Raw genomic sequence first — 20603 nt, forward strand, 5'->3', positions numbered from 1 at the left:
GATGCCCCACTCGGTACATTTTGCCGCAATAGACTCTCCGCGCCTACGGATGGATCGGGGATCGATGGCGTAGCGCAAGTAGGGGACGTGCGCGCCGTCGAAAATACATCGTGCGTCATAGCTGGCGGTGTACGCTGCAGCATAGGATCGGGCTTTTTTCGTATCTTTGATGCCGCGCTCATCATCCACGATGCGCCGCGATTGTATGCAATCGCAGCAGCGTCGGGGACGAATAGCGAGCTACGGCGCGCAGATTTCGCTGGATCGTGTAGTCCTTGTGCCATCCTGCAATGCTGCTGATCCGTCCGTATAGACGATCAAAGCGCCAAATTAGACAATGCACCTCTCTTGCAGCTTACCCACTCGCTCGCTCGCTAGGGCCGTCGCGCCGTGGCCGTCACGGAGCTTGACACGTAGACGTGCGTCTGACAGGCAGCATGATACGGTTACTAAACGTACGAACCATTGGGTACATGCACGTGGAGAGTGTGTTGGCTCGTGCATCCGTTTTCTACACGTGGCCCTGCGGCGCAGCGCGCCGAGGAACAGCATCGCTATGGCTCAGAACCCCGCAGCAGACTCGCGCAGCTGCGCGAGTTTCTTGCTGATTTCGTTTGGTGTTCGGTCCAGACTCTCCGCAATCACTACCTGTCGCTCTGGCGGCAAGAGACCGTACAGCTCGCACAAGTCGCTATCGACGACCGATTTCACTGGCACGTATGCGCCGCGGTACGCCATATGATCGCGGCCCACCAAGCTAAGATCTTCTTGGCGGAGATGCATTTCCAGCATGCTCATCAGCTCCGCGTCTTCCTTGCTGACAAAAGGCACCAATGCCCCCACCGTTCCAGCGAGGCCCATGTACACAATAATCGGCCGCCCGCCCGGCACGAGGCTTGCAAGGCTGATGCTCGTCGGAATATCGCCCACGTGAAAGTGCGCCAGAAGCTGCAGCTTGTTTGCAGCGCCCATCAAGAACGGCTTCTCTGCCTGTAGCATCAGTCCCGTAGGGTCCTCGTCCGCAGTACGCGAAACCGATTCGTCCAAGCGCAGCACGGCCAAGCTGCCAAACTTGTCGCCAAGCACCACGGTGTCATGATCCAGCATCTGAACGGATGTGGTCCAGCGTGGTAGGGTATCGTCGGCAAACACCGTGAGGCTGTTGGTCGCTGGCTTGTACATGAGGAAATGCACAGATTCTTGCATGTCGCCGACAACGATGCGATAGCCATGAACATTGAGCGTGACGACGGTAGTAGGGAACGGCTTGCTCTGCACTTTGCGCAAGAGTTTGCGCGTGCCCATCTCGTAAATCCGCACAAAAGCGCCCGTGCCCACAAGCAGGCGGCCGTGGAACGCGTGCATCACCAAAGGAATCTGGTCGATCTCAGTCTTGTGCAAGAGTTCCAGCGCGCGCCCTTCGTCTTTGAGTTTGTAGGTGGAGATGTACGCCTTGCGGAATGCATGGGGCTTGACTGTGGTGTCGACTGCAGAGCCAACAACAAGGAAAGGCTCGTCTCCGTGGCTTGTAAATGTGGCGAACGCTACGCTGAACGCGGCTTCGTTGCCTTGCAGCTCCAGCTTGTACGTCGTTTGCACGGTTGTGCCGTGCACGACGCGCAGACAACTCGCCCACTGGCCAGCTTCGCCGCGGATGAGCCCAAAGGTTTGTGGATCCAAGTCCAGCACACCACGGTCCGGCACAGCGTCGGGGCCGCCGAGCGCGTCGATGCGCTGTGCAACGGTCCAAGGGGAAAGCGCTCGGTTCTCCGACTCCACCACGTAAAACAGCGCGGGGTTTGTCGGGTGCACCGCCATTTTGCGCGGTGTATAGGAAAGCGGAAGCGTTTCCATTTTCAGCTGCGAGCCGAGGTGTGGAAGGGTAAAAATGCGCAGTGTATCGCCCACAATACCAATCAGGCCTTGGGGACACAGCTCCGTCGTAAAGCTCCACACGTACTCGAGCGGCTCGTAAATCAGAGGCGTGAAGTGGACGCGGTTGTGGAGCGAGTAGCTAAGCCAGTTGCGGCTGCTCAGCGCAACCACAGCGCTCTGGCCGTGGACATGCACGCGCATCAAGGAAACTGGCTTGCTTCCGAGGAAACGCGGGCGTGTATCGGTGAGCTGTCCACTCACAGGATCGAGGACGGTGCGAAGATACACGCCGTTTTCGAGCCCGATCGATACAAACATGGTCAGATGGTTTCGGTCGATGGTCACGTCCAGCATTTCGTTGACACAAATGCTCTTCGGCAATGCGGTGAGTGCCTGAATGGAGATGGAGGAGAGCGTTGAGTCGGGGTCGAGCGAGACGATGCGTACGGTCTGGTCGGCGCATCCAATAGCAAGGTACGGTGTGCGCTGATGGCCTTGAGGCACGCCCGCAACGCTCATCCCCAGTACCTCGGCGCCGATGTCGCGCCGTTCCTGGTATTCGTTCAGCTGCCCTTCCATATCCAGCTCAAAGTACACAATCTCGTTCGTGTTCAGTGCAATGACAACCTGCCGGTCATTTGCCGTCGCCGCAACAATCTTGGTCGGTTCGCCATTCTCGAGCACCGGAGTAGGCCACTCGTTGACCTGCTTGTTGCCGAGAATGTGGCGGATGCCAAGCGGATGCACTTGCAGGATGGCGTCGGGGCCAATCTGCTGGACCGTCAGCGTAGGCGTGTTTGTCATAAAGCCACTGTCGACAACCTCTTCAATCGTCTCGCCAATACGCAGGACTAGGGTGCCGTTGACAAAGCTCAGCACAATATAACTATCGTGCTCGTCCGTCTGGCGCAGTTTGGTCGACCATACCGCATTGGGAACACCGGGCAAATCGCTGCTCACCACTTCATCCACCTCCATACCGTGGCGCATCTGGCGGAATGCGCTGCGAGCGCCGCGGCCACCGACCGTGTACATTTGGGGGGAGTCGGAAGCCAAAGGATTCGCAATCTTTGCGTCCATCAGTGTATCGAGCGCTGCGTGCTCGTCTACAAGCGCGATATTCTCCAGTGCGCAAGGGACAAAAGAGGGGATGGGCGGAGGAGCGTCGAAGGACGCGCCGTTGTGCGGATACGACGTGGAGACATACTCGGAAAACTCGTCCTCGTCGCCAAGTTTCTGGAACGAGTAGAGCTGCTGGGCGCCCGTCTCGGACGCCACGTACAAGAAACCCGCGCGCAAAATGCAGAGGCTTACTGCGACAGGCACCGTCTCAAAGTACTTGATCCGAAGCGCCTGCACCTCTTCCTCGTCGTGGTCCAGCGTAAGCTTGAACAGGTCCCCGTCTTCGTTTTGCACCAAAAAGAAAAAGGTGTTCTTCATTTTATGGAGCACGCTCGCAATGATCAAAGAGCCGCGGCTTGGCTCAAGTTGCGCTACACAATTTCTCCGCCGCGGAATGGGCACGCGATGTTCTGGCTGCCCTTGGTGCCTGTACGTGATATAGTCTTCGGCACAGACCAGCACACCGCTCGGACCGTCCCATTGCTCCGTATTATGGTTGTACCCGCCTGGTACCTGGATCAGGTGGTTCGATCGGTGGTCCACAGGTGCTGCCCAACGGCGCACGACATGGTTCAGGCCGAGATCAAGCTCATAGTACACGACATTCTTGAGCGTGTTCAGCGCAGCCTCGCCGCTGGAATCCTGATCGGCTTCTCCGTAGTCCATTTCCAGCGATGCAAACATGGGGTTCTCGTACCCGACGTCGACACCCACGATGCTCTCCACAACAGCCGTCGCGCGGTTCGCCTCCAAAGGGCTTGATATGGTAAGGTTCGCTTCGCTATCGCGATTCAAAATATAAATCAGCTTGCCTTTCTCCACGGCGCCAATCAGCACAGCACGGCCTTTTGGATCTGTCGCCAAAAACTGGCCGGGAATAATTCGGCGGTTGCCGGACCTGCCAAAGGTCTCGAGGTGCACCTTTTCAAAGCACGCTTTGCGCTCACTGTACTCGAGAATCGCGATGCGGCCCGAGTCACTTCCAAGGATAAGATAATCTTTTGCTCCGCCCGTGAGTCGGAAGCACGCTATGCTGCGTATATTGCCAAACATGTTTTGCGCAAGCATGCGCGTATACTTTCCAGTTTCGACATCCACCTTATACATCTCAATGCGGCTCCCGCGCATAAGCACAATCTCCTGCTGTCGCGTACCAAGTAGCTGGCCAACGGCTGCCGCCGTCACGCTCGTTGGCGCTTCCAGCGTGAGGTTGTATAAATGCATTGTCGGCGCGGATCGTCTCGCAAGCGCAGAGACGCAATGCCTTCTTTGCTTAGTCAGCCAATGGGAAGGCGCGCTGCGGCCGTGGCAGCTTGCATGGCCAAGGACCTGTTTCGTCCATGCTTTGTCGCGCAGGACGCGCAAGCGTACGGACGGCATGGTCTGTTGGATGAAGTGCCATGGATTCCGATCGTGACCGCGCCAGCGCCGTATAGCAAAGACGACTGGCTCGCTGCGATGCTAGCGTGGATCCAACACGCGGAGCGAAACAGCTCTTCGATCCGGCGGTGCGAGCTATGGGGAGAACAGAAAAGCGACGGAGCACTTATGTACCGCTGTATCCGTCGCCTCCTTCCACGACGAACACATATCGATAGCGGGATGCTGCAAGAATGCGCTATATATACCGAAAACGACGATGCTACGGTCGTGTATACCACACTCCGCAATTCCGCGCAGGAAACGGAGGCACCGGATGGGGAGATGCTGCATAGGGCGCGCACGCAACAGGACTATCCGCAGGATGCCAGCCAGGTGCCGTACTACCATCCTGCAGTGCGCGCACTCGCATTCCACTACCGCGCCGCGCAGTGCTGTGTACAGATTGACATGATTCCATTTCCAGGCACGGGTAACATCGCGCAGGACGCACGGCTCGGTCGTACGGCGCTCTCTTTGCTGCGGCTTATGCATCAGCACAGCTACGGGCACGCAACCTCGTACGTCAAGCGCGTCGAGCACGATATTTTGGTTCCCCGAGACGCGTACCAAGACTTGTACCTCGCCTTGCGCACCCGCTACGCTGGCGAATTGATACGCACATGGGCAGAAGTGACCGACCCGAAGAAGCACGTATTTGAAGACATCGGCATCGCGACCTGGCTCATCCTCCTCTGGCGATCTATGTTTTCCCAAGGCGCAGCGCCGGGCGGATTTGTCGACGTTGGCTGTGGGAATGGACTTCTTGTGCACATCCTCACATTGGAGGGGTATCGCGGCTATGGTTTTGATGCGCGTGCAAGGCGTTCTTGGGCACAGTACCGTGAACACGGCGCCGACTTGCAAACGTGCATGCTGGATGCCGCAGAAATCGTATCAAGAGAAGCGTCGCCGTTTCCACGAGGCGCTTTTTTAATTGGGAATCATGCCGACGAGCTTACGCCGTGGCTTCCACTGCTTGCGACTAGCACGCAGGCTTGTGCAGGGTACATCAACATCCCATGTTGTGCGTGGACGCTCGATGGTACACGCTTTGTCCCTACACAGTACACGCTGGACCGCAAAAAGGTAGCCGAATGGGTCACAGGGGCGCATTTGGGCGGCCAGGATCCAGTCATGCCACCTGCACCGCACACGGCCATCTCGGAAGATGCAAATGTGCTTCTCCAACACACTCTTTGGTTCTTTGAGCGCATGGTAGCGGCGCCGGAGCAGGCAGTGTCGAAACATTTTGCCTACTATGCATATATCGCAACACTCCATCTCCGGGCGGGATGGGTGCTTGAAACTGAGGCGCTACGGATCCCGAGTACGAAAAACTGGACGCTGGTAGCGCGGCGTAAAATTGGTACAGATGCGGCCTCAACAGCACGTCTCGATGTGCACTACTCCGCTCTTGTACAGGAAGCACGCGCGGTGCAAACTCGGATCCCTGCGCCATCACATGAATAAAAATGCATTGTCTTACGGTAAAATGGCAGACTATTTATAAGTAGCATGATGCACTACAACACATGAGCCCGGGCATAGGTGGTTACCAAAACAGAAAAATATAAAAGTAGCGTTTTTAGTGCTAGTTGTTGCTTGTGTTATGCCTGTTGCTCTTCTTGTTGTTGCCGCTGTTGTTACCCTTGTTGCTGTTGTTGTTGTGCTTGTTGTTGTGCTTGTTGTTGTGCTTGTGCCCGTTGCTGCTGTTGTTGTTGCTGCCCTTGTTGTTGCTGCCCTTGTTGTTGCTGCTGTTGTTGTTGCTGCTGCTGCTGCTGCTGCTGCTGCTACTGCTGCTGCTGCTACTGCTGCTCTTGCCGCTGTCATTGCCTGGCCTCCAGCCTGGGGTCACGTCGCCATTACTGAAGAGGACAGAACGGCCAATGTCGCTGCCGAACACTTTTTTTGCGGAATGACCAGCATCCGGCACAACAGCAAGACGTGTTTTGATGCCATTGTGCACACGACTCCAATCTGGCAAGTTGCTAAAGTTGCCGGGGAACCCGTCGAGGTTCTCGTTACTCCTAGCAAGCATGTGGATGTAGCGCCACCAGCTCAAGTTGCGGTCGCGGCGCTTGGGGCCTCCCTGCAAAAGAGCCATGCAATGCTGGTCGCCATTGTGCAGAACATCGTTCAGGCCAACCATGTTGATGACATCGCGGTTGACATACCTGCCAAAGTAATCAACAGGCATCATCTTTGCGAACCTAGTCCCGGGGAAATTGTCAAACCCGTAACGCCAATCGTTGTATCCATTGCAAGAGGCCTTGCGCACAACGTTTTCATCCGACACGGGGCGATCAGTGGTAAAGTATGGAGAGCTGCTGGGATCACCAACAACGTAGCGGATGTGGATCTTGCCGTTCGGTGCGTCCTCACCAGTGGCCGCGTAACGGTTCATCAGCTGAGCACCGCCGCCGTGTCCAATCATGGTAATGTTGCGCATGCTGGGGAACTGTCCCGAAGAAAAGTAGTCCACGACGGCATCCAGCGCGTCCATAGAAGTCAAGTTCGTCCCGCTGGGATTCGCGGCGACCAGCCCTGCCTCCCAAGTGTTCAGCTCGGCCCATGCAAGGGTGTTCTTCGAGTACTGGCCCTTATTCAGAGCCTTGGAGTACATCTGCGGTGCCACAACAATTGCATTCTCGGGCACATCGGCGAAGTTAGCATTCCTTGCATCCTTCAATGCATTGTCCATAATGGTCCAGTAGTTGTCACCATCACGCAAACGTCCGTGCATCATCACGTATACGTTGGTAGTCTTTGCGTCATTATTGTTCTTGGACAAGTATGCTGCAAGTTTTGCGCCCTCGTTACCGACCGGCAGCAAGACGAGACGGGCACCATTGGGAATATTGTTCTTGCCGTGGTGCACACCTTCGTGCAAGCCGGAATTGTCAGAGTTCACGTCAATGTCGGACGAAATATCAGAGTAGAAGAAGTGAGGTAAATCTGCGCACACGCAGTGCACAAAAACCGCGACGAAAATCACTACCAACAATCGTGTAGCTTTCCACATGAAGGATACCAGTCCGCGTTGTGAGTGTGCAGTGGTTGCCAGATACTAACTACCAATGTTAAACCCAGGTGGATAGATTAGCGCATTTAAAAAAAATCTACTGCCCCGTGTTCTTCAAACGGGCTAGAATGCAAACTCTCATTTCTATGCAATGTGGGCCAATGAAATTTGCGTTTGTATTCAAACTGCATGTTCTACAATGCGTGCCTGAGGACCCTCGCATCGGTGCGGGGCGTTCTTTAGATGCAGTTAGTCATTCTGCGCCGCCCAGCGCCCAAACATGCGCGAAATGCTCACGTCATCGCGTACGTAGCCCCGCAATTTGGTCAGTGGTTTGGGATCTAAGTCCACGAGGTGAAGCGCGGGCAGTGCACCGAGGCGCAAAAATATACTTGCATCTTTGATCGTAGCGCCAATCATGTACAAAATAACTGTGGTATACAGTTCGTCCAACGTGGCTATGTGCATTGCAGGGTTTTTGCGCACTGCATTCACATAGTCCTGCAATGGCGGTGGGGAAAGCGGCAGCACAGTTCGCGAGCAATCTTCCGGCCCGTCCTGCAGAGAAGCGCCTGTCAGCGCCTCCCATCGCCGCGCCAATTCCTCGATCCCAGGCCCGTCCAGCCGAGCCTGCTGCGCGACAATGTTGGAGAGAATGGATTGGTTTTGCGGGGAGCACAAAGAGTCAGTCACAGCAAGTGCCAGTGTTTCTAGCAAGTCTTTCTCTGTAGAATGCAACGAAGCACATAGTAGACGTTTGTCCTGCTGTTAGCCAATGAGCGACGTACCGCTTCAAAATCTAGCTTGCGTCCATTGCACATCACGGAGAAGTTGTTTTTTGGCGCGCTGGCCCAGTCGATGCACAGCGCATGCACGGCCTTGGAAATCCGCGCTCGATCGGCGCTAAAAAAGTCTAGCGGATCGTACCAGGATGCAAACTCGTGAGGGGTGACAGGAGGCACTGCTCCTTGGTGTGGTGCAGCACGCTGGATACGGTGCATGCGATACTTGGTATGCTTGCGCTTGTTTTCATCGTTTGTAGGTCCATTACACACGATGCCAGCCTTCGGCTTGATCTCTACGAGCAGCTGCGGCACGCCGTCCCGCGGCGGCGCGTAGCTCCAATCGCGCATAGCCCAAATAAACGAGGGGGCTGTATCGATTGTGCCTGCTTCCCGGCGTGCTTCTGGTCGAAAGGGTTCGATGTTCGCAGCAAGCTGCTCGAGGAACGGGGTCAACGCTGAAGTTCCAGGCGTAAAAGTGATGCATTGTAGCGTAGGTAGTGCCTCCTTCGGGATCAGTTGGGAGAGGACCTTGTCTATATACGCATCCAAAGGAGGGTATCCGTTCGTGCTCGACACGTCAAACCGCATCTTGGGCAAACGAAGCGCCAGCACCGCGCCATGCTCAGGGCCGGGCGTCGTATTTACATAGGGCCACACGGGTTGTCCTGTATACCGCACAATGACGTTCGCAGCGCCCTCTGCGACATACGTCCAATCCGCGGCACTCCATGGCACGCCGGCCAGCGTAGGCGGCCAATGCCCCATGACAGGAAGCGCTTCAGTGATTGGCCAGTGCGTTTTTTTCGCGTGGCATCGCAAGTTAGATTTTGCGCTCTGGCCCGCAACTGCTTTCACAACCCCCACCACTTCGAATCTGATGTTGAACCTTTTCAGTGCTAACGCGCCAGACTACTCGCTGCTGTCGTTGCCTGCAGCGCTCCTCCTTTCGGCTTTGCGTACGTATGCTGTATATCGCTGACGTCAGCGCACTGGTACACCCTCGGCCTTGCGATGAAGCACCGCGTCAATGGCGGCTGGCCCAACGAATCGCCCCGCGTCTTTGTCATGCAGCTTGCTGCTCGTCCTGCCTTGGGTGATAAAAAGTCGCAGCACACTGAGCTGGAGAAGAAGATTCTTCGCGGCCAGTCTGCCCAGGCGAACGGCTTCGAAAACGCCAGCATCTTTGGCGTTGCATTGGTACGTCTTGTGCGCCGGGTATACTTACGCACAGCTTTGCGGTATTGTTGCCAAGCTTCCGGGCCGCGAAATGAACATGTATGCGGTGTCCTACTTGCTCATCCGCGCGGTTTACAACTGGCTGTACGTCATGACCAGCGAGCGCAAGTACTCGTACATCCGTACGATTGTGTTCCAGTTCATGATTGCGATCTACGTGTCGCTCTTTGCCCGCTCGGCATTTGCCATTGCACGTAGCTAGTAGACAGCGTTCCTATACATGCACTTTTGAATGTGCGAGCGTTGCCTCCACTTTACCTTTTTTATTTGCGCCGCCATGGGAGGCAAAAAAGTAGGCGCCTGCGTAGCGAGCTAACCACAGCACTCGTCGAAAGATGTTATGAAAAAGTTTGCGATGCATCCAAAATCGCGGAGCGCATACCAGCACGCACGTATCTCATTCCGCCAGCGGCGTTTACACGACGCAAAGCAGCTGCGCAATGCGCATCGGTCGGCCAAAGTCGACCGGATCATGACCTTTATCCTACTCCTTTCCGAATCCAAGACACACTTACCTGATTTGTATGCATTTCATGATTTTATTTGCACGTTCTACCTTGGCCGACACCAAGAAGTGCTGGAAGGGCTGCGCAACGAACAGCGACCAGGGCGCCCAAAAAACAAGCAGCTGTCTGCTCTAGAAAACCTGATTGCCGTGGAGGAGCAGGAGTACTATGAAGGCGTAGAGGTGCCGGATCTGACAAATGCAGCGAATGTCGAGCTGCTTCGAGAATGGAAGGGCGACCCACAAGCGCTCCCGAATTTCCGCTTTGTGCGCATTAGTGGTGCGGTGCGGGACATGTTTACCGTTGTCCAAGAAGGGAACCATAAGCGACTACAAGAATCTCTATAGCTCATACCTTTGCATTCTGCGCACCCCCAGCATGACCGATTTCCATGACGACCTTGCCGCCGGAGCGCTTCCCAGCGTCGGCGAGAAGAGACAACCCCTCTTCGATATGCTCCAGTCCGGGAAGCACGGTGTCGATATCAGGCACAATTCTGTGCTGTTCCACAAACCGTACACTCGCACGAAACTCGTTTGCGGAACCCAAAGTAGACCCTGTGCGTTAGTGTTACCCTCGAATACGTACCTTGCACATCCACGTTCTTGAGCACCTCGCGCATCGCGATGGTCGTTTTCGGCACAGCTGTCATGCCGTATATAACGATACGGCCACCGTCGCGCAGCCCCGCACGGATAGACTGTGCAGGAATATCGCCGCCCGCCGAGTCGATCACGACGTCGATCCACGCGTGTTCCTTTGGGAGCATCGCGCGAATCTGAGCGGGCCATTCCGGATCGCGGTACAATGCGCCGCCTGTAGCGCCGTGCCGCTTTGCATGCTCAATTTTGGCCTCTGCGCCGCCGGTGACAAACACATGCGCACCGGCAGCAACAGCCAGCTGCAATGCAAAGATGGCCACACCGCCGCCGATCCCCGTGATGAGCACGTTTGCGCCTTTTCCTACATTGCCTTTGGTAAACAGCGCTCGAAACGCTGTGAGAACGGCACACGGCAAAGATGCACATTGAACCGCAGACAAATGCTTGGGCGCAGGGATGAGCTGGGATTTGTCCACGGCAATATATTCACAAAATGTGCCTGCGCCGACGACTTGCTTGGTCGCACCCAAAAGGCCAAAACCGCAGCCGCCGAATTCGTTGGTGGCAGCGGACGCGGAGGTGCCTGGCAGCGCTGCCTCTGGCCCTGCAGGATCCTTCTCCCAGCCGCGCATGGGTGTCAGGAGGTACAAAGTGTTTTCCAATGGCTCCAACGAGTGAGGATCGACAAGTATACCGCATGCATCGCAGCCCATTGTTGCGTTTTTGTACACCAGACCGGGGTACAGGCCCATGGCCGACCATTCGTCGCGGCGGTTCAGTCCGGCTGCAAGAACCTTGACAAGCACCATGTTTTCGCGCACGCTTGGCAGGGGTATGTCGCATACAGCTACAGTCTGGCGCTCTCCCGCTTTGGCTCCGTGCTTTTTCTCTAGTTGCACGGCTCTCATGGTTCGAAGGGAAGGGATGTGTGGAGGCTGCGGGAGCGAATGTGCCGCAATATGGCTATTTATGACTTGACGGAGGATGCTGGGTGTGGAGCGGCGGCAAGACCTGCATGCCCAGGAAAGCGAAAATTCGTCAGTGGTGCTGCGCTAGAATGCGCACGAGCACGCGCGCCCTGCACCGCCAGCACCCACGCGCGGCGACTACCCGCCGAGGGCTTGGCGTGCCTGTCCGTGCACATATCACGTGGCTCCACGCGGCGACCGCGCGGCGGTGCACCTTGGATCTCACATTCAACGATGAGACGGCGCGGCGCGACATTTTGTTGCTGCGCATTCCCTCTTGTCAAGTTTGGCGCATACTTGCTAGTGGCAGAGTCTGCATTTGTTGGGCTATGCATTGGTCTTTTAGCGCTAGTCCCACCGCGGATCGTGGGATGCATGGGCTCCGTGCCCGAATGGTCCAAAGATCTCGTCGCTGCCGTGGCGTTTGTCGCTGTCGCTTGGCAAATCTTGGGCCTGGTTAGTGTCATTCTTGATCGGCCTTCCCTGTACAGACTTTATATTAGGATCAATTTCTTCGCTACCGTGATCATGCTCATCATCACAATCGCGTTTCTCATTACTGCTGCGGCGCGGCACAACGAGTCCGTGGACGCATGCCTACGAGAGTTTGAGCGGCCACTGGGCAGTGATGTGGGAGGCATTGTACAAGTACGGGATCAACTGCAAAATGGGCGCCACCAGGTATGCAATGTGTTATCGTGGGTCGATGTGGGCCTCATGGGTGCCATGATTGTCATTATTGGGCTCATGCAACTATACATGAACTTTATGCAGCGCCAGTATGGCGTGCGCCAACGATTTGCGATCCAAGAAAAAGATGAGGGCTATGCATCGCAAAACTCGATCCCCCTGGCGCAGCGTTCCACGTCAGGACGATGGCGAGGAGGACAGTCGTATGCGCCGCTCCATGCTCATTAACCGTGCTTTGGTCTATAGTGTACAATTATCGTCAAATTAGGAATGTACAGCGGCTGCACCTGTCTTGTCCGTGGCTGCGTCTGGCTTGCTTGGTGTGTCGGGCGCTTTGGGTGTGATTACCGGCGGCGGCCCACTTAGATCCACGCCAGCAGCATTCCCGTACGCAGTCAGGTCTACGGCGATGCGGCGCACGAATGCGTCATCGAGGCGCTTCGCATTCTGGCGCGACTCTTTCGTCCACTTGGACTTGATTTCGCGGCGCGTGCGGTGCGGAAAGAGCCGTGTGATCATCTCAAAGTCCGTGCCCCACTGGGACACGGCCAAAAAGAAGCGCTCCGTCTCTTCTGCGGACCAACGCTGTGTACGGCGCTGCTTGCTGCGGCTTGCACTGTTCACGAATTGATCGCCTTCGCGCTCATCGACCACCTCCCAAGTGCGCAGCTCGCGCTCTTGCTGCTCTTCGTCCCGGTAGTTGGCGTACAAAGACTGCTCGTCCAGCACAATCTTACCGTCCACAATGCGCGTTTGAACCGCAAAGCGATTCTCCTGAAAAGCACTTTCAGGATCGGGCGGCGCATCGTGTGCCTCGTCCTCCAGCGGTGCCGGTGTTCCCGACTCTTTGATCTGTGCATCCTTCCCTTCGACTTTGGCCGCCTCGCCGTCCAGCCGCCGCTTTTTTAGCTGCCGCGCGCGCACACGCTCCAGCTCAAACGTGCGGCTGCTTGCACGCCCACTCTTCCAGTTGTTCACTGCAATGGACTCCATCGTGGTGGTACCTATATCCACACGCAGCGGCGGCAAATCGCCCTGCTGCACGACTGCGTCTGCGTGTGCGGCACATTGTGCGTTGTACTCCGCCTCATCGTCGCTAATACTCGTGGCAAAGCGGCGCTTAGGCTGTGGGCGAGGTCTTTTCAGGTGGGATGGCGTTGCGGCATAGGCCATGCGCTCTGCATCGTGCATTCCGCGCCATACACTGGCAGCATGCACTGCTATATCGGCGCTCTCAGCGGCGGTGTCCAGGTGAACCAACGACGGATCACCCTGTGCTGCAGCAAGGAACTGTTGGTATGCATGGGAAGGAATGCGCACGGACATGGCCGCGTTCGGAAATGCGTTTGCAGTGCTCGACGGCACGAGCGAGGTGGTGCGCGGGCGAACAAGCGACTGTCTACTTGCCGCCACATACGTGCTTCGCTGCCCCGGTGATATTATGGTCTGTTGTAAGTGTATGAGTGTATGACGTACCCTCGGCACGCTCGAGCGAGTCGGTGCGCCTCGTGCATAGCTCCATGCCGACGAGGCGGCACTTGCCGGCAAATTGCGTGCGCCCAGATCCGGCGCGCCCTGGTCGGCTGCTGGGCGCTTGGGCACGACAGGCACAGTGGACAGCGGAGAATGCGCGCCATCGCCCCCCGTCGCCCTGCGCGAAATCACCGTCGGCCTGAACCGCTGCGTCCCTTTTTCGATGCGAGACATGGCGAGCCAACACAAGACATGCGCGCCGCAACGACGTGTTTAGTCAGCAGACGGTGCGGTGCGGCGCGGCGCGGCACGCCCCGCGGCGCGCTGTTTGCATGCCCGACCCCGCATTGCAGCGGTACCTCGCGGAGCACTACATCTCCGGCCCGAAATCCGATGCAATCCTCAAGCGCTATGGAGACGACGGCCAAAAGAAGAAGAAACGCAAGAAACGCGAGGGAGCGGACGGTGGAGGTCTCTTGATCCAGGATGAGGCAACGGTGTGGTTTGGCGAGGAGGCGCCAGCAGAAGAGGACGAGGAAGAAGGTGTGGCGCCTGATTTTAGTATATCCGATGTAAGTGTGCCCAGCACATCATCCAAGCCGTCCGGATGGAAGAGCGTGCGCGCAGCAGGCCCAGACGTGGCGCAAGCACAAGAAACGCCAGCGCAGGCGCCGGTGCCAATCAAGGCGGGCCTGATGTCGCGCGAGGCTATCAAAGCACAGCGCGAGGCTCGCGAAGCGCAGCATGCGCATGAAACCCAAAGTGCAGAGGCGCACGCGGCGGCGCAAGAAGCAGAAACGACAGTCTATCGAGACGCGCAAGGCCGGCGTATTAATGTAGAAGACGAAGAGACACGGATTCGTGCCGAGCAGCTGGAAGCGGAGCGTAAGGACAAGGAGCGCAAAGTATGGGGCCAAGGTGTAGTCCAGCGCCGTGCGAAACATGCACAGCAGGCGGAACAGCAGGCGGTACAAGAAGAGGGCGTGGTGCGGTACGTACTTTATCCCCATCTAACCACAGACATGCAGACGATGCGCGCATGAACGATATACTCAAGGAGCAGATCCACCCCGACGATCCAGCAAAGCATTTTCTCACACGGCGCGCGGGGCGCCGCGCCGTACGGCCTACCTACGAGGGCCCACCGCCGCCGCCGAACCGGTTTGGCATCAAGCCTGGGTATCGTTGGGATGGCGTGGATCGCAGCAATGGATTCGAACGGAAACTATTTTTGAAACTAAATGCAAACGAGCGCCTCCGCGCAGAGTTCCAGGCGTGGTCAGCGGAAGCGATGTAGTGTAGGTGGAGTACCACGTGCCGTAGCGCAACGTCCAGTTATCGCCACGACTTGATTGTGTTTAGTATGAGCTCGCTCGTCCTATCGCTCCCGGTCGTATCCCCACTAGCTACACGTGTACTAGAGCTTTCTGGCTTCTCACCACTGCTGCGCACACACGATTTGTATGCAGTGGTGCGCGATGCTGGCGCCGAAGAAGGCAGCATTCGCGTCAAATGGCACAACGACACGACCGCGTACGTGGTCTTCCAGGACCCTAGTGTAGCGAAGCTTGTATATATACGACTCGTATGTGCACCGCCAGCGCTGCTCTTGTCTACATACCTGGGGGAAGACGACGCGGGCACGGCACCCCCAAACGCCCCCCAAAACAGCAGCGCTGCGTCCCACGCCAGCGCACAGCTGCTCCATACCTATGCCGCCGTTCGGCCATGCCGCGGCCAAGAAGCAGATTTGCTTATTGCGGCGGTTGGAATGTCCGTGCCGGAACGGCGGCCGTACGCAATCTCTCGCACGTGGGATACGCCCACAGCGCCGGATCGTGGCCATCCGAACGAGCGCGGTTTTGGCCACCGCAGGCTGGCAAGCGGTGCAGCGCTACCAAACAAGCCGATGCACACGCCGGAAGCAAGCGGCGCGCCTTTGGCCTCTGCGAGCCGCAGGGCATCTAGCCACAAGGCGCAGAGTACTGCGAGACGCAGTCCCGATCATGCGCATGCGCTGCGTACATCGCCCCACAATCATAGCCTGGGGCCGGGTACGAGCCCCAGTGCCATAGCCCGGACGTAGCACCTTGCTGGCATCCCATATGCACTGCGCACGTGCAATTGGCCCAAGCTCCACTTGCTCGGGGCGCCCTATTCGCCAAGTTTGCATTCGCCATGGGCGCGGCGACGGTTCCTTTGGCGGGTGTTGAGTTTGACGAGTTCTACGGCGTCAAGCGAGGCTCGGAAGACTGGGATACACTCGAAGAGGACAAGTGGTCCGTGTATAAGCGCCTGGAAACCTTTCGGCGTCTCGTCGCTTGGTACCGCGGCGAAAAATGGCGTGGCTTTACGCACCGCATTGGCGCGCCAATCCTCTACCCCGGCTTTTCGCAAAAGCTAATCGACGCTGTGACCACGAGTCCTCAGGTGAAACGTGCGATTTCCTCTCTTGCGCAGCAGCGTGCAAGCGCGCTGCTGGTGCACGTCCACGACGGAAAGCTCTCGCCAGATTACCTGCGCGCATACTTAAAAGATCCCACGTCGGGCGAGGTTCCGCCGGTAGATACGACCAAGCTGGCAAAGCCAGAGACTCTGAACAAGCTTCTCGGCAAAGCCTACACGCCCGAGATTTCTGCGGTGCAGCAGTTTTATACGGACGTGCACATGCGCCTTGTGCGCGAGCTTGTCAAGAGGACCAAAAAGATGGTGGAGAATGCTTCCTCGCGCATGGACTCTGCTCCCTTTTCGCGTTTCTTTGGCGCGGCCGTGAACGAGATTTTGGTGAGCATGTACAATTATGGCACGCATGTAAGGCACGACCAAGTCATGGCTCTGCGCAAAATAGCGCTGGAAGCTGCCAAGAAGAAGCAGAGCATTGTGTTCGTCCCATGCCACAAATCGCACATTGACTACCTTGTCTTTTCCTTCATTCTCTACCGTATCGGTATTTGTCTTCCCAACATTCTTGCGGGCGAGAACCTGGATCTCCCTGTGGCCGGCACCATCCTCCGCCAGGGCGGCGCTGTGTTTATCCGGCGCTCGTTTCAGGGCGACCAGCTCTACCCGCTTGTAATGAAGGAATATATCATGCAGCTCTTTGCCGACGGGCAAAATATCGAATTCTTTATCGAGGGCACGCGTTCGCGCACGGGCAAATTGTTGACGCCCAAGTACGGCATCCTCAAGTACATGATGCAGGCACTGCGCGAAAACCGTACCTCGGATCTGCTTATCTGCCCAGTGAGTCTCCAGTACGATTCGGTGATCGAGGCCGAGACGTACGTGGACGAGCTGCTAGGCAAGCCTAAAAAATCGGAATCCCTTTACGACCTAGTCGCCGGCGGCTCTGCCATTCTACAGCTCAAGATGGGGCGCATCGACGCGCGCTTTAAGGAGCCATGGAGCATGCGCGAATACATGCAGCGCGAGGAAGCCTACCGCACCGACGAGCCTAGCAACGACTCTGACAACCAGATCCTCAAGTCACTCGGCTACCAGATCCTATCTGACATCAACTCCGTCTCTGTAATTATGCCTGCTGCGCTGGTCGGCACCGTGATTCTGACTATGCGCGGCCGCGGGATCGGGCGCGCGGCACTGATCAAGGGCGTGGCGCGTTTGCGGGAACGGATTTTAGAGAACGGCTACGAAGTGGCCAATTTTGGCCTGAACAGCATTGCCGAGATTGTCGACCGCACCTTGTCGCACATGAAGGATTTGATTGAGGAGCACAAGGGTTTGCTCGAGGTCACCTTCCAGCCCGTCAAGATGTTTGAGCTGTCCTTTTACCGCAACCAGATCATGCACATCTTTGTCCACGAGAGTCTCATTTGTGTCTCGCTCTACATGTACGTCAAGCAGGGTGGCCCGACAGAGATGCAAAGAATCGATTTTGAGAGCATGTATAACGCTTGCCAGTTTCTCTCCAAGGTCCTGCGCGACGAGTTTGTCTTTGGCACCATGCAGCTCGACCGCAATATCGAGAAGACCGTACAGCAACTGATCGACGATAATATTCTGCAGGTCACCGCGGGCGACAATATAGACGCGGAGGGACTCAGTGTGCACGACTGGCGCGCTGGGAATGGTCTGCTCGGCCTCGCCGACGAAGAGCGGCGCAACGGCCGCCAGAATTTTGACATCTATTTGTTCCTCATTTGGCCCTACGTGGAAAGCTACTGGCTTGCTGCCGTCTCTATTCTCGGCCTCGCGCCCCAGTCGGTCCAAGTCCGCCCTGCGCACGACGCCGGCAGTGTTCCTGAGCAGCGGTTGCCTTGGTACATGAAGAAAGATCTCGTCACCAGCATGCAAAAGATTGGGAATACCCTCTTCTGGCAGGGCGAGCTGAGCTACTACGAGGCGATCAATAGCGCCACCTTGGTTAATGCACTCGCGAGGATGGAGCAGATGGGCGTCGTGGTGTACCACAAGCCTGACGACAAAAAGGCTGGAACTTTTGCGGCAGTCGATCCATCCTGGGTACCGACCGCGATCAAGCGAGATGCATTGCAGCCGGACCAGTCCAGCGTCTCTGTATCCCAGATTTCCTATGACTACGTGCTTGTGGGGCCACTGGTCGATATCATTGAGCGTCTTGTGCGCTTCCGTCGCGAAGGCAAGGACCGACGCGATCAAAGCGGCGATTCACACGTTTTCGAACACGCATTTGCAGGAAGCCCACGGATCATGCACTGGGCCCCAGTGGGTGCCTCTTCCGGCGTGCACTCACACCTCTGATCACGTTACTTGACAAGACACCACTATCGTAGATGTCGGTATTGCAATATACACGCACGCATGGCTTTCATGCAACCTTGGGTATTTCTCCTACTCTAACACCGCCGCTACGGCATCTTGCGGACCGCGCCGTGCCACGATGCGTTCGTGCCGATCCACCCTTCGCTGCAGGCTTGGCGCATCGCGCAGTGTCCGTTTTGTAATCGTAGCGGCACACGATGCTGCGGGGCATTTTGCGCTCGCACTCGTGCCGAGGTATTCCAGCACGGCGGCGCGCGAGTATGCATGGGGGCATACGGTGCTTACAGTGAGCATATGAGCAACGTACCTCTGCATGGCATCGACGAGCAACGAGGCTGTCAGTGGGCACCGGAACTGCTGCATCGTGCCGCCCATCACGATATCTTCGCCGTCGGATGCTTCGCCGTCGCACGCATCGCCTGGTTCTACGTGAGCGCCAGAAAAAAACGTACCAGCAGGAATCAAATCAATAAGCGGCGGCATCGCGCCTTCGCCATGCACTTCCCACACCCGCGAATGGAACTCGGTATAATGCGGCTCTTTTGCGTAGCGCTGGCGCGCCGTTTTGGCCATGTACGCGTCGAGCGCTTGCTGCGTCCCTTGCTTGTATTCGTCCACAATAGCGGCCTAAATAAGCACAACAATGTACGCACCGTGCCAAGCCCCGTCGCTACGCAATCCTGGATTGCCATGAGCCGCTCCGTGCGCTGTTCGGCCTCGCGCAGCATGTCAATCAATGCACGGCATCCAGCGTCGAGCTGTTTTGTATGTGACGATGCAAACTCTTCCAATTCGGCAGCAGCGTCGGGAAAAAATGCAAGCGCCGCTTCGATCTGCTTCTTTGCAGCGCCGTACTCTGCCGCGAGCTGGCGCACGGACGGCGCAAGCCCTGCATCAATGGCTGTTGCCATTGTGAACCGGCACGGCGCGCACACACCACGTGGCATGTGGCTCTCACGTGCATGTACGCTCGGGCCTGCTTGCCGGCCCCCGCGTTTTGTGTCCTGCTCTACAACATGCCATCGCACTGTACGCAGAAGACTTTGCTCGTGCTCGTTGCACTGGGCTCCATTGCGACGGGGCTGTTTGTGTCGTACATGGCCATTCATGCTCCGAACAAGCCGCAGTTTGCCGACTACTTTACGGCTAGCGTGGATAAGCTGCGCAGTCACTTTGGCTTCGTGCCGCACGAGCGTATACTTCCCGCGCACTGGCCGTATGCTCATGATATCGAGCAGGCGTACATGTCCATTGTGCGTGTCTTTGTGGATTTGGTCGAGTCGCGCTTCGGCAAGGGTGCATTCCTCCTCATCTTTAGCATGGTTGCGCCGTGCTCTGGCTTTGCTACCACGGAAGCCGTCAAGCCGCACCGCCACGCTTTCATGAGTGCCATTGCCATTACGATCATCTTCAGTTTGGGCCAGCTGATTTGCATCGGTGCCGCGCTCCCCATTTTTTACATTCCCGGCTACGCGTTGGTGCGTGCATTCCGCCCTAAGGAAGTCTTCCCGCAGCGCCCCTTTTCCGCGAGTGCTCTGCCTTTGCTGCATTTGATGCCGCTGCTGATGGGCCTGCCCACACTGCTCTGCGTCTTTGTCCCTGTGGACCATCCCTACTACTTTTACGCCAACTCTGCCTTCCAGTTCTTCCCCCTTGCGCTCTCTGCGCTTGTCGTGTACGGCCTCTTTGCGCGTGATACACCCACGCTGCGGTCGACTGACCTTGCGGCAATGTACCGCCAGGGTGCGCTAGCCTCGACTGCACTCTACTGGGCGTCGCTCTACCTCTTGCTCCCTACGCTGCGCGACTTGTACGAGCACAAACCCGTGTACATAAATGATGCGATTCAGCTCATTTTGTGGGATGCTGTCGGCGTCCTTGCCACGCTCGTCTTCATTGTCCTGATCGACACCATTGCAGACCCTGTCCCTGCCGGCGTCGTGCAGCGCCCCAACCTGCACGGCTGCAAAACCAGTCGCATCCTCAAGACGGTTGGCATCGCCTCTATTTTTGGCCCCGGCGCTGCGATGCAGCTCTACTTTGCGAACCGCGAGGAAGCGGTCTCGGAGCACAACGCCATGCTTGTCAAGCTCAAGAAGCAGTAGCCACGTGACATAGCTTTTTTTTTTGTTGGTAGTCGC

At 56.9% G+C, this 20603-nt stretch overlaps 12 protein-coding genes across 12 annotated transcripts; 6 read left to right on the forward strand and 6 right to left on the reverse strand.

Moving 5' to 3' along the window:
- Positions 1 to 561: 561 nt before the first annotated feature.
- On the reverse strand, positions 562 to 4221 carry RSE1 (pre-mRNA-splicing factor rse1; the record flags this gene model as incomplete). The annotated part of the gene is made up of 1 exon (XM_056207517.1): positions 562 to 4221. The coding sequence occupies one exon, from the start codon at positions 4219 to 4221 to the stop codon at positions 562 to 564; it is 3660 nt and encodes a 1219-aa protein (XP_056063492.1).
- Positions 4222 to 4314: 93 nt separating this feature from the next.
- On the forward strand, positions 4315 to 5889 carry TRM44 (tRNA(Ser) (uridine(44)-2'-O)-methyltransferase; the record flags this gene model as incomplete). The annotated part of the gene is made up of 1 exon (XM_056207518.1): positions 4315 to 5889. The coding sequence occupies one exon, from the start codon at positions 4315 to 4317 to the stop codon at positions 5887 to 5889; it is 1575 nt and encodes a 524-aa protein (XP_056063493.1).
- A 121-nt stretch (positions 5890 to 6010) lies between these two features.
- MVES1_002696 (uncharacterized protein) lies at positions 6011 to 7441 on the reverse strand (the record flags this gene model as incomplete). The annotated part of the gene is made up of 1 exon (XM_056207519.1): positions 6011 to 7441. One exon carries the CDS (start codon positions 7439 to 7441, stop codon positions 6011 to 6013), a length of 1431 nt encoding a protein of 476 aa, XP_056063494.1.
- A 249-nt stretch (positions 7442 to 7690) lies between these two features.
- Positions 7691 to 8991, reverse strand: MVES1_002697 (inositol-pentakisphosphate 2-kinase; the record flags this gene model as incomplete). Its single annotated transcript, XM_056207520.1, has 2 exons — positions 7691 to 8206; positions 8230 to 8991. The coding sequence occupies 2 exons, from the start codon at positions 8989 to 8991 to the stop codon at positions 7691 to 7693; spliced, it is 1278 nt and encodes a 425-aa protein (XP_056063495.1).
- A 246-nt stretch (positions 8992 to 9237) lies between these two features.
- TMA16 (translation machinery-associated protein 16) lies at positions 9238 to 10315 on the forward strand (the record flags this gene model as incomplete). Its single annotated transcript, XM_056207521.1, has 3 exons — positions 9238 to 9423; positions 9458 to 9656; positions 9798 to 10315. The coding sequence occupies 3 exons, from the start codon at positions 9238 to 9240 to the stop codon at positions 10313 to 10315; spliced, it is 903 nt and encodes a 300-aa protein (XP_056063496.1).
- Positions 10316 to 10452: 137 nt separating this feature from the next.
- On the reverse strand, positions 10453 to 11478 carry MVES1_002699 (propionate--CoA ligase; the record flags this gene model as incomplete). The annotated part of the gene is made up of 1 exon (XM_056207522.1): positions 10453 to 11478. One exon carries the CDS (start codon positions 11476 to 11478, stop codon positions 10453 to 10455), a length of 1026 nt encoding a protein of 341 aa, XP_056063497.1.
- Positions 11479 to 12492: 1014 nt separating this feature from the next.
- On the reverse strand, positions 12493 to 13554 carry MVES1_002700 (uncharacterized protein; the record flags this gene model as incomplete). The annotated part of the gene is made up of 1 exon (XM_056207523.1): positions 12493 to 13554. The coding sequence occupies one exon, from the start codon at positions 13552 to 13554 to the stop codon at positions 12493 to 12495; it is 1062 nt and encodes a 353-aa protein (XP_056063498.1).
- Positions 13555 to 14033: 479 nt separating this feature from the next.
- CWC26 (Pre-mRNA-splicing factor cwc26) lies at positions 14034 to 14998 on the forward strand (the record flags this gene model as incomplete). Its single annotated transcript, XM_056207524.1, has 2 exons — positions 14034 to 14692; positions 14722 to 14998. 2 exons carry the CDS (start codon positions 14034 to 14036, stop codon positions 14996 to 14998), a joined length of 936 nt encoding a protein of 311 aa, XP_056063499.1.
- Positions 14999 to 15064: 66 nt separating this feature from the next.
- On the forward strand, positions 15065 to 15787 carry MVES1_002702 (uncharacterized protein; the record flags this gene model as incomplete). Its single annotated transcript, XM_056207525.1, has 1 exon — positions 15065 to 15787. One exon carries the CDS (start codon positions 15065 to 15067, stop codon positions 15785 to 15787), a length of 723 nt encoding a protein of 240 aa, XP_056063500.1.
- Positions 15788 to 15879: 92 nt separating this feature from the next.
- Positions 15880 to 18441, forward strand: MVES1_002703 (uncharacterized protein; the record flags this gene model as incomplete). The annotated part of the gene is made up of 1 exon (XM_056207526.1): positions 15880 to 18441. The coding sequence occupies one exon, from the start codon at positions 15880 to 15882 to the stop codon at positions 18439 to 18441; it is 2562 nt and encodes an 853-aa protein (XP_056063501.1).
- Positions 18442 to 18531: 90 nt separating this feature from the next.
- Positions 18532 to 19373, reverse strand: MVES1_002704 (uncharacterized protein; the record flags this gene model as incomplete). The annotated part of the gene is made up of 2 exons (XM_056207527.1): positions 18532 to 19089; positions 19116 to 19373. 2 exons carry the CDS (start codon positions 19371 to 19373, stop codon positions 18532 to 18534), a joined length of 816 nt encoding a protein of 271 aa, XP_056063502.1.
- Positions 19374 to 19478: 105 nt separating this feature from the next.
- Positions 19479 to 20567, forward strand: MVES1_002705 (uncharacterized protein; the record flags this gene model as incomplete). The annotated part of the gene is made up of 1 exon (XM_056207528.1): positions 19479 to 20567. The coding sequence occupies one exon, from the start codon at positions 19479 to 19481 to the stop codon at positions 20565 to 20567; it is 1089 nt and encodes a 362-aa protein (XP_056063503.1).
- Positions 20568 to 20603: the final 36 nt, after the last annotated feature.

Source organism: Malassezia vespertilionis, chromosome 5 (genome assembly GCF_029542925.1).
Source record: "Malassezia vespertilionis chromosome 5, complete sequence".
Classification (NCBI taxonomy): Eukaryota; Fungi; Basidiomycota; class Malasseziomycetes; order Malasseziales; family Malasseziaceae; genus Malassezia; species Malassezia vespertilionis.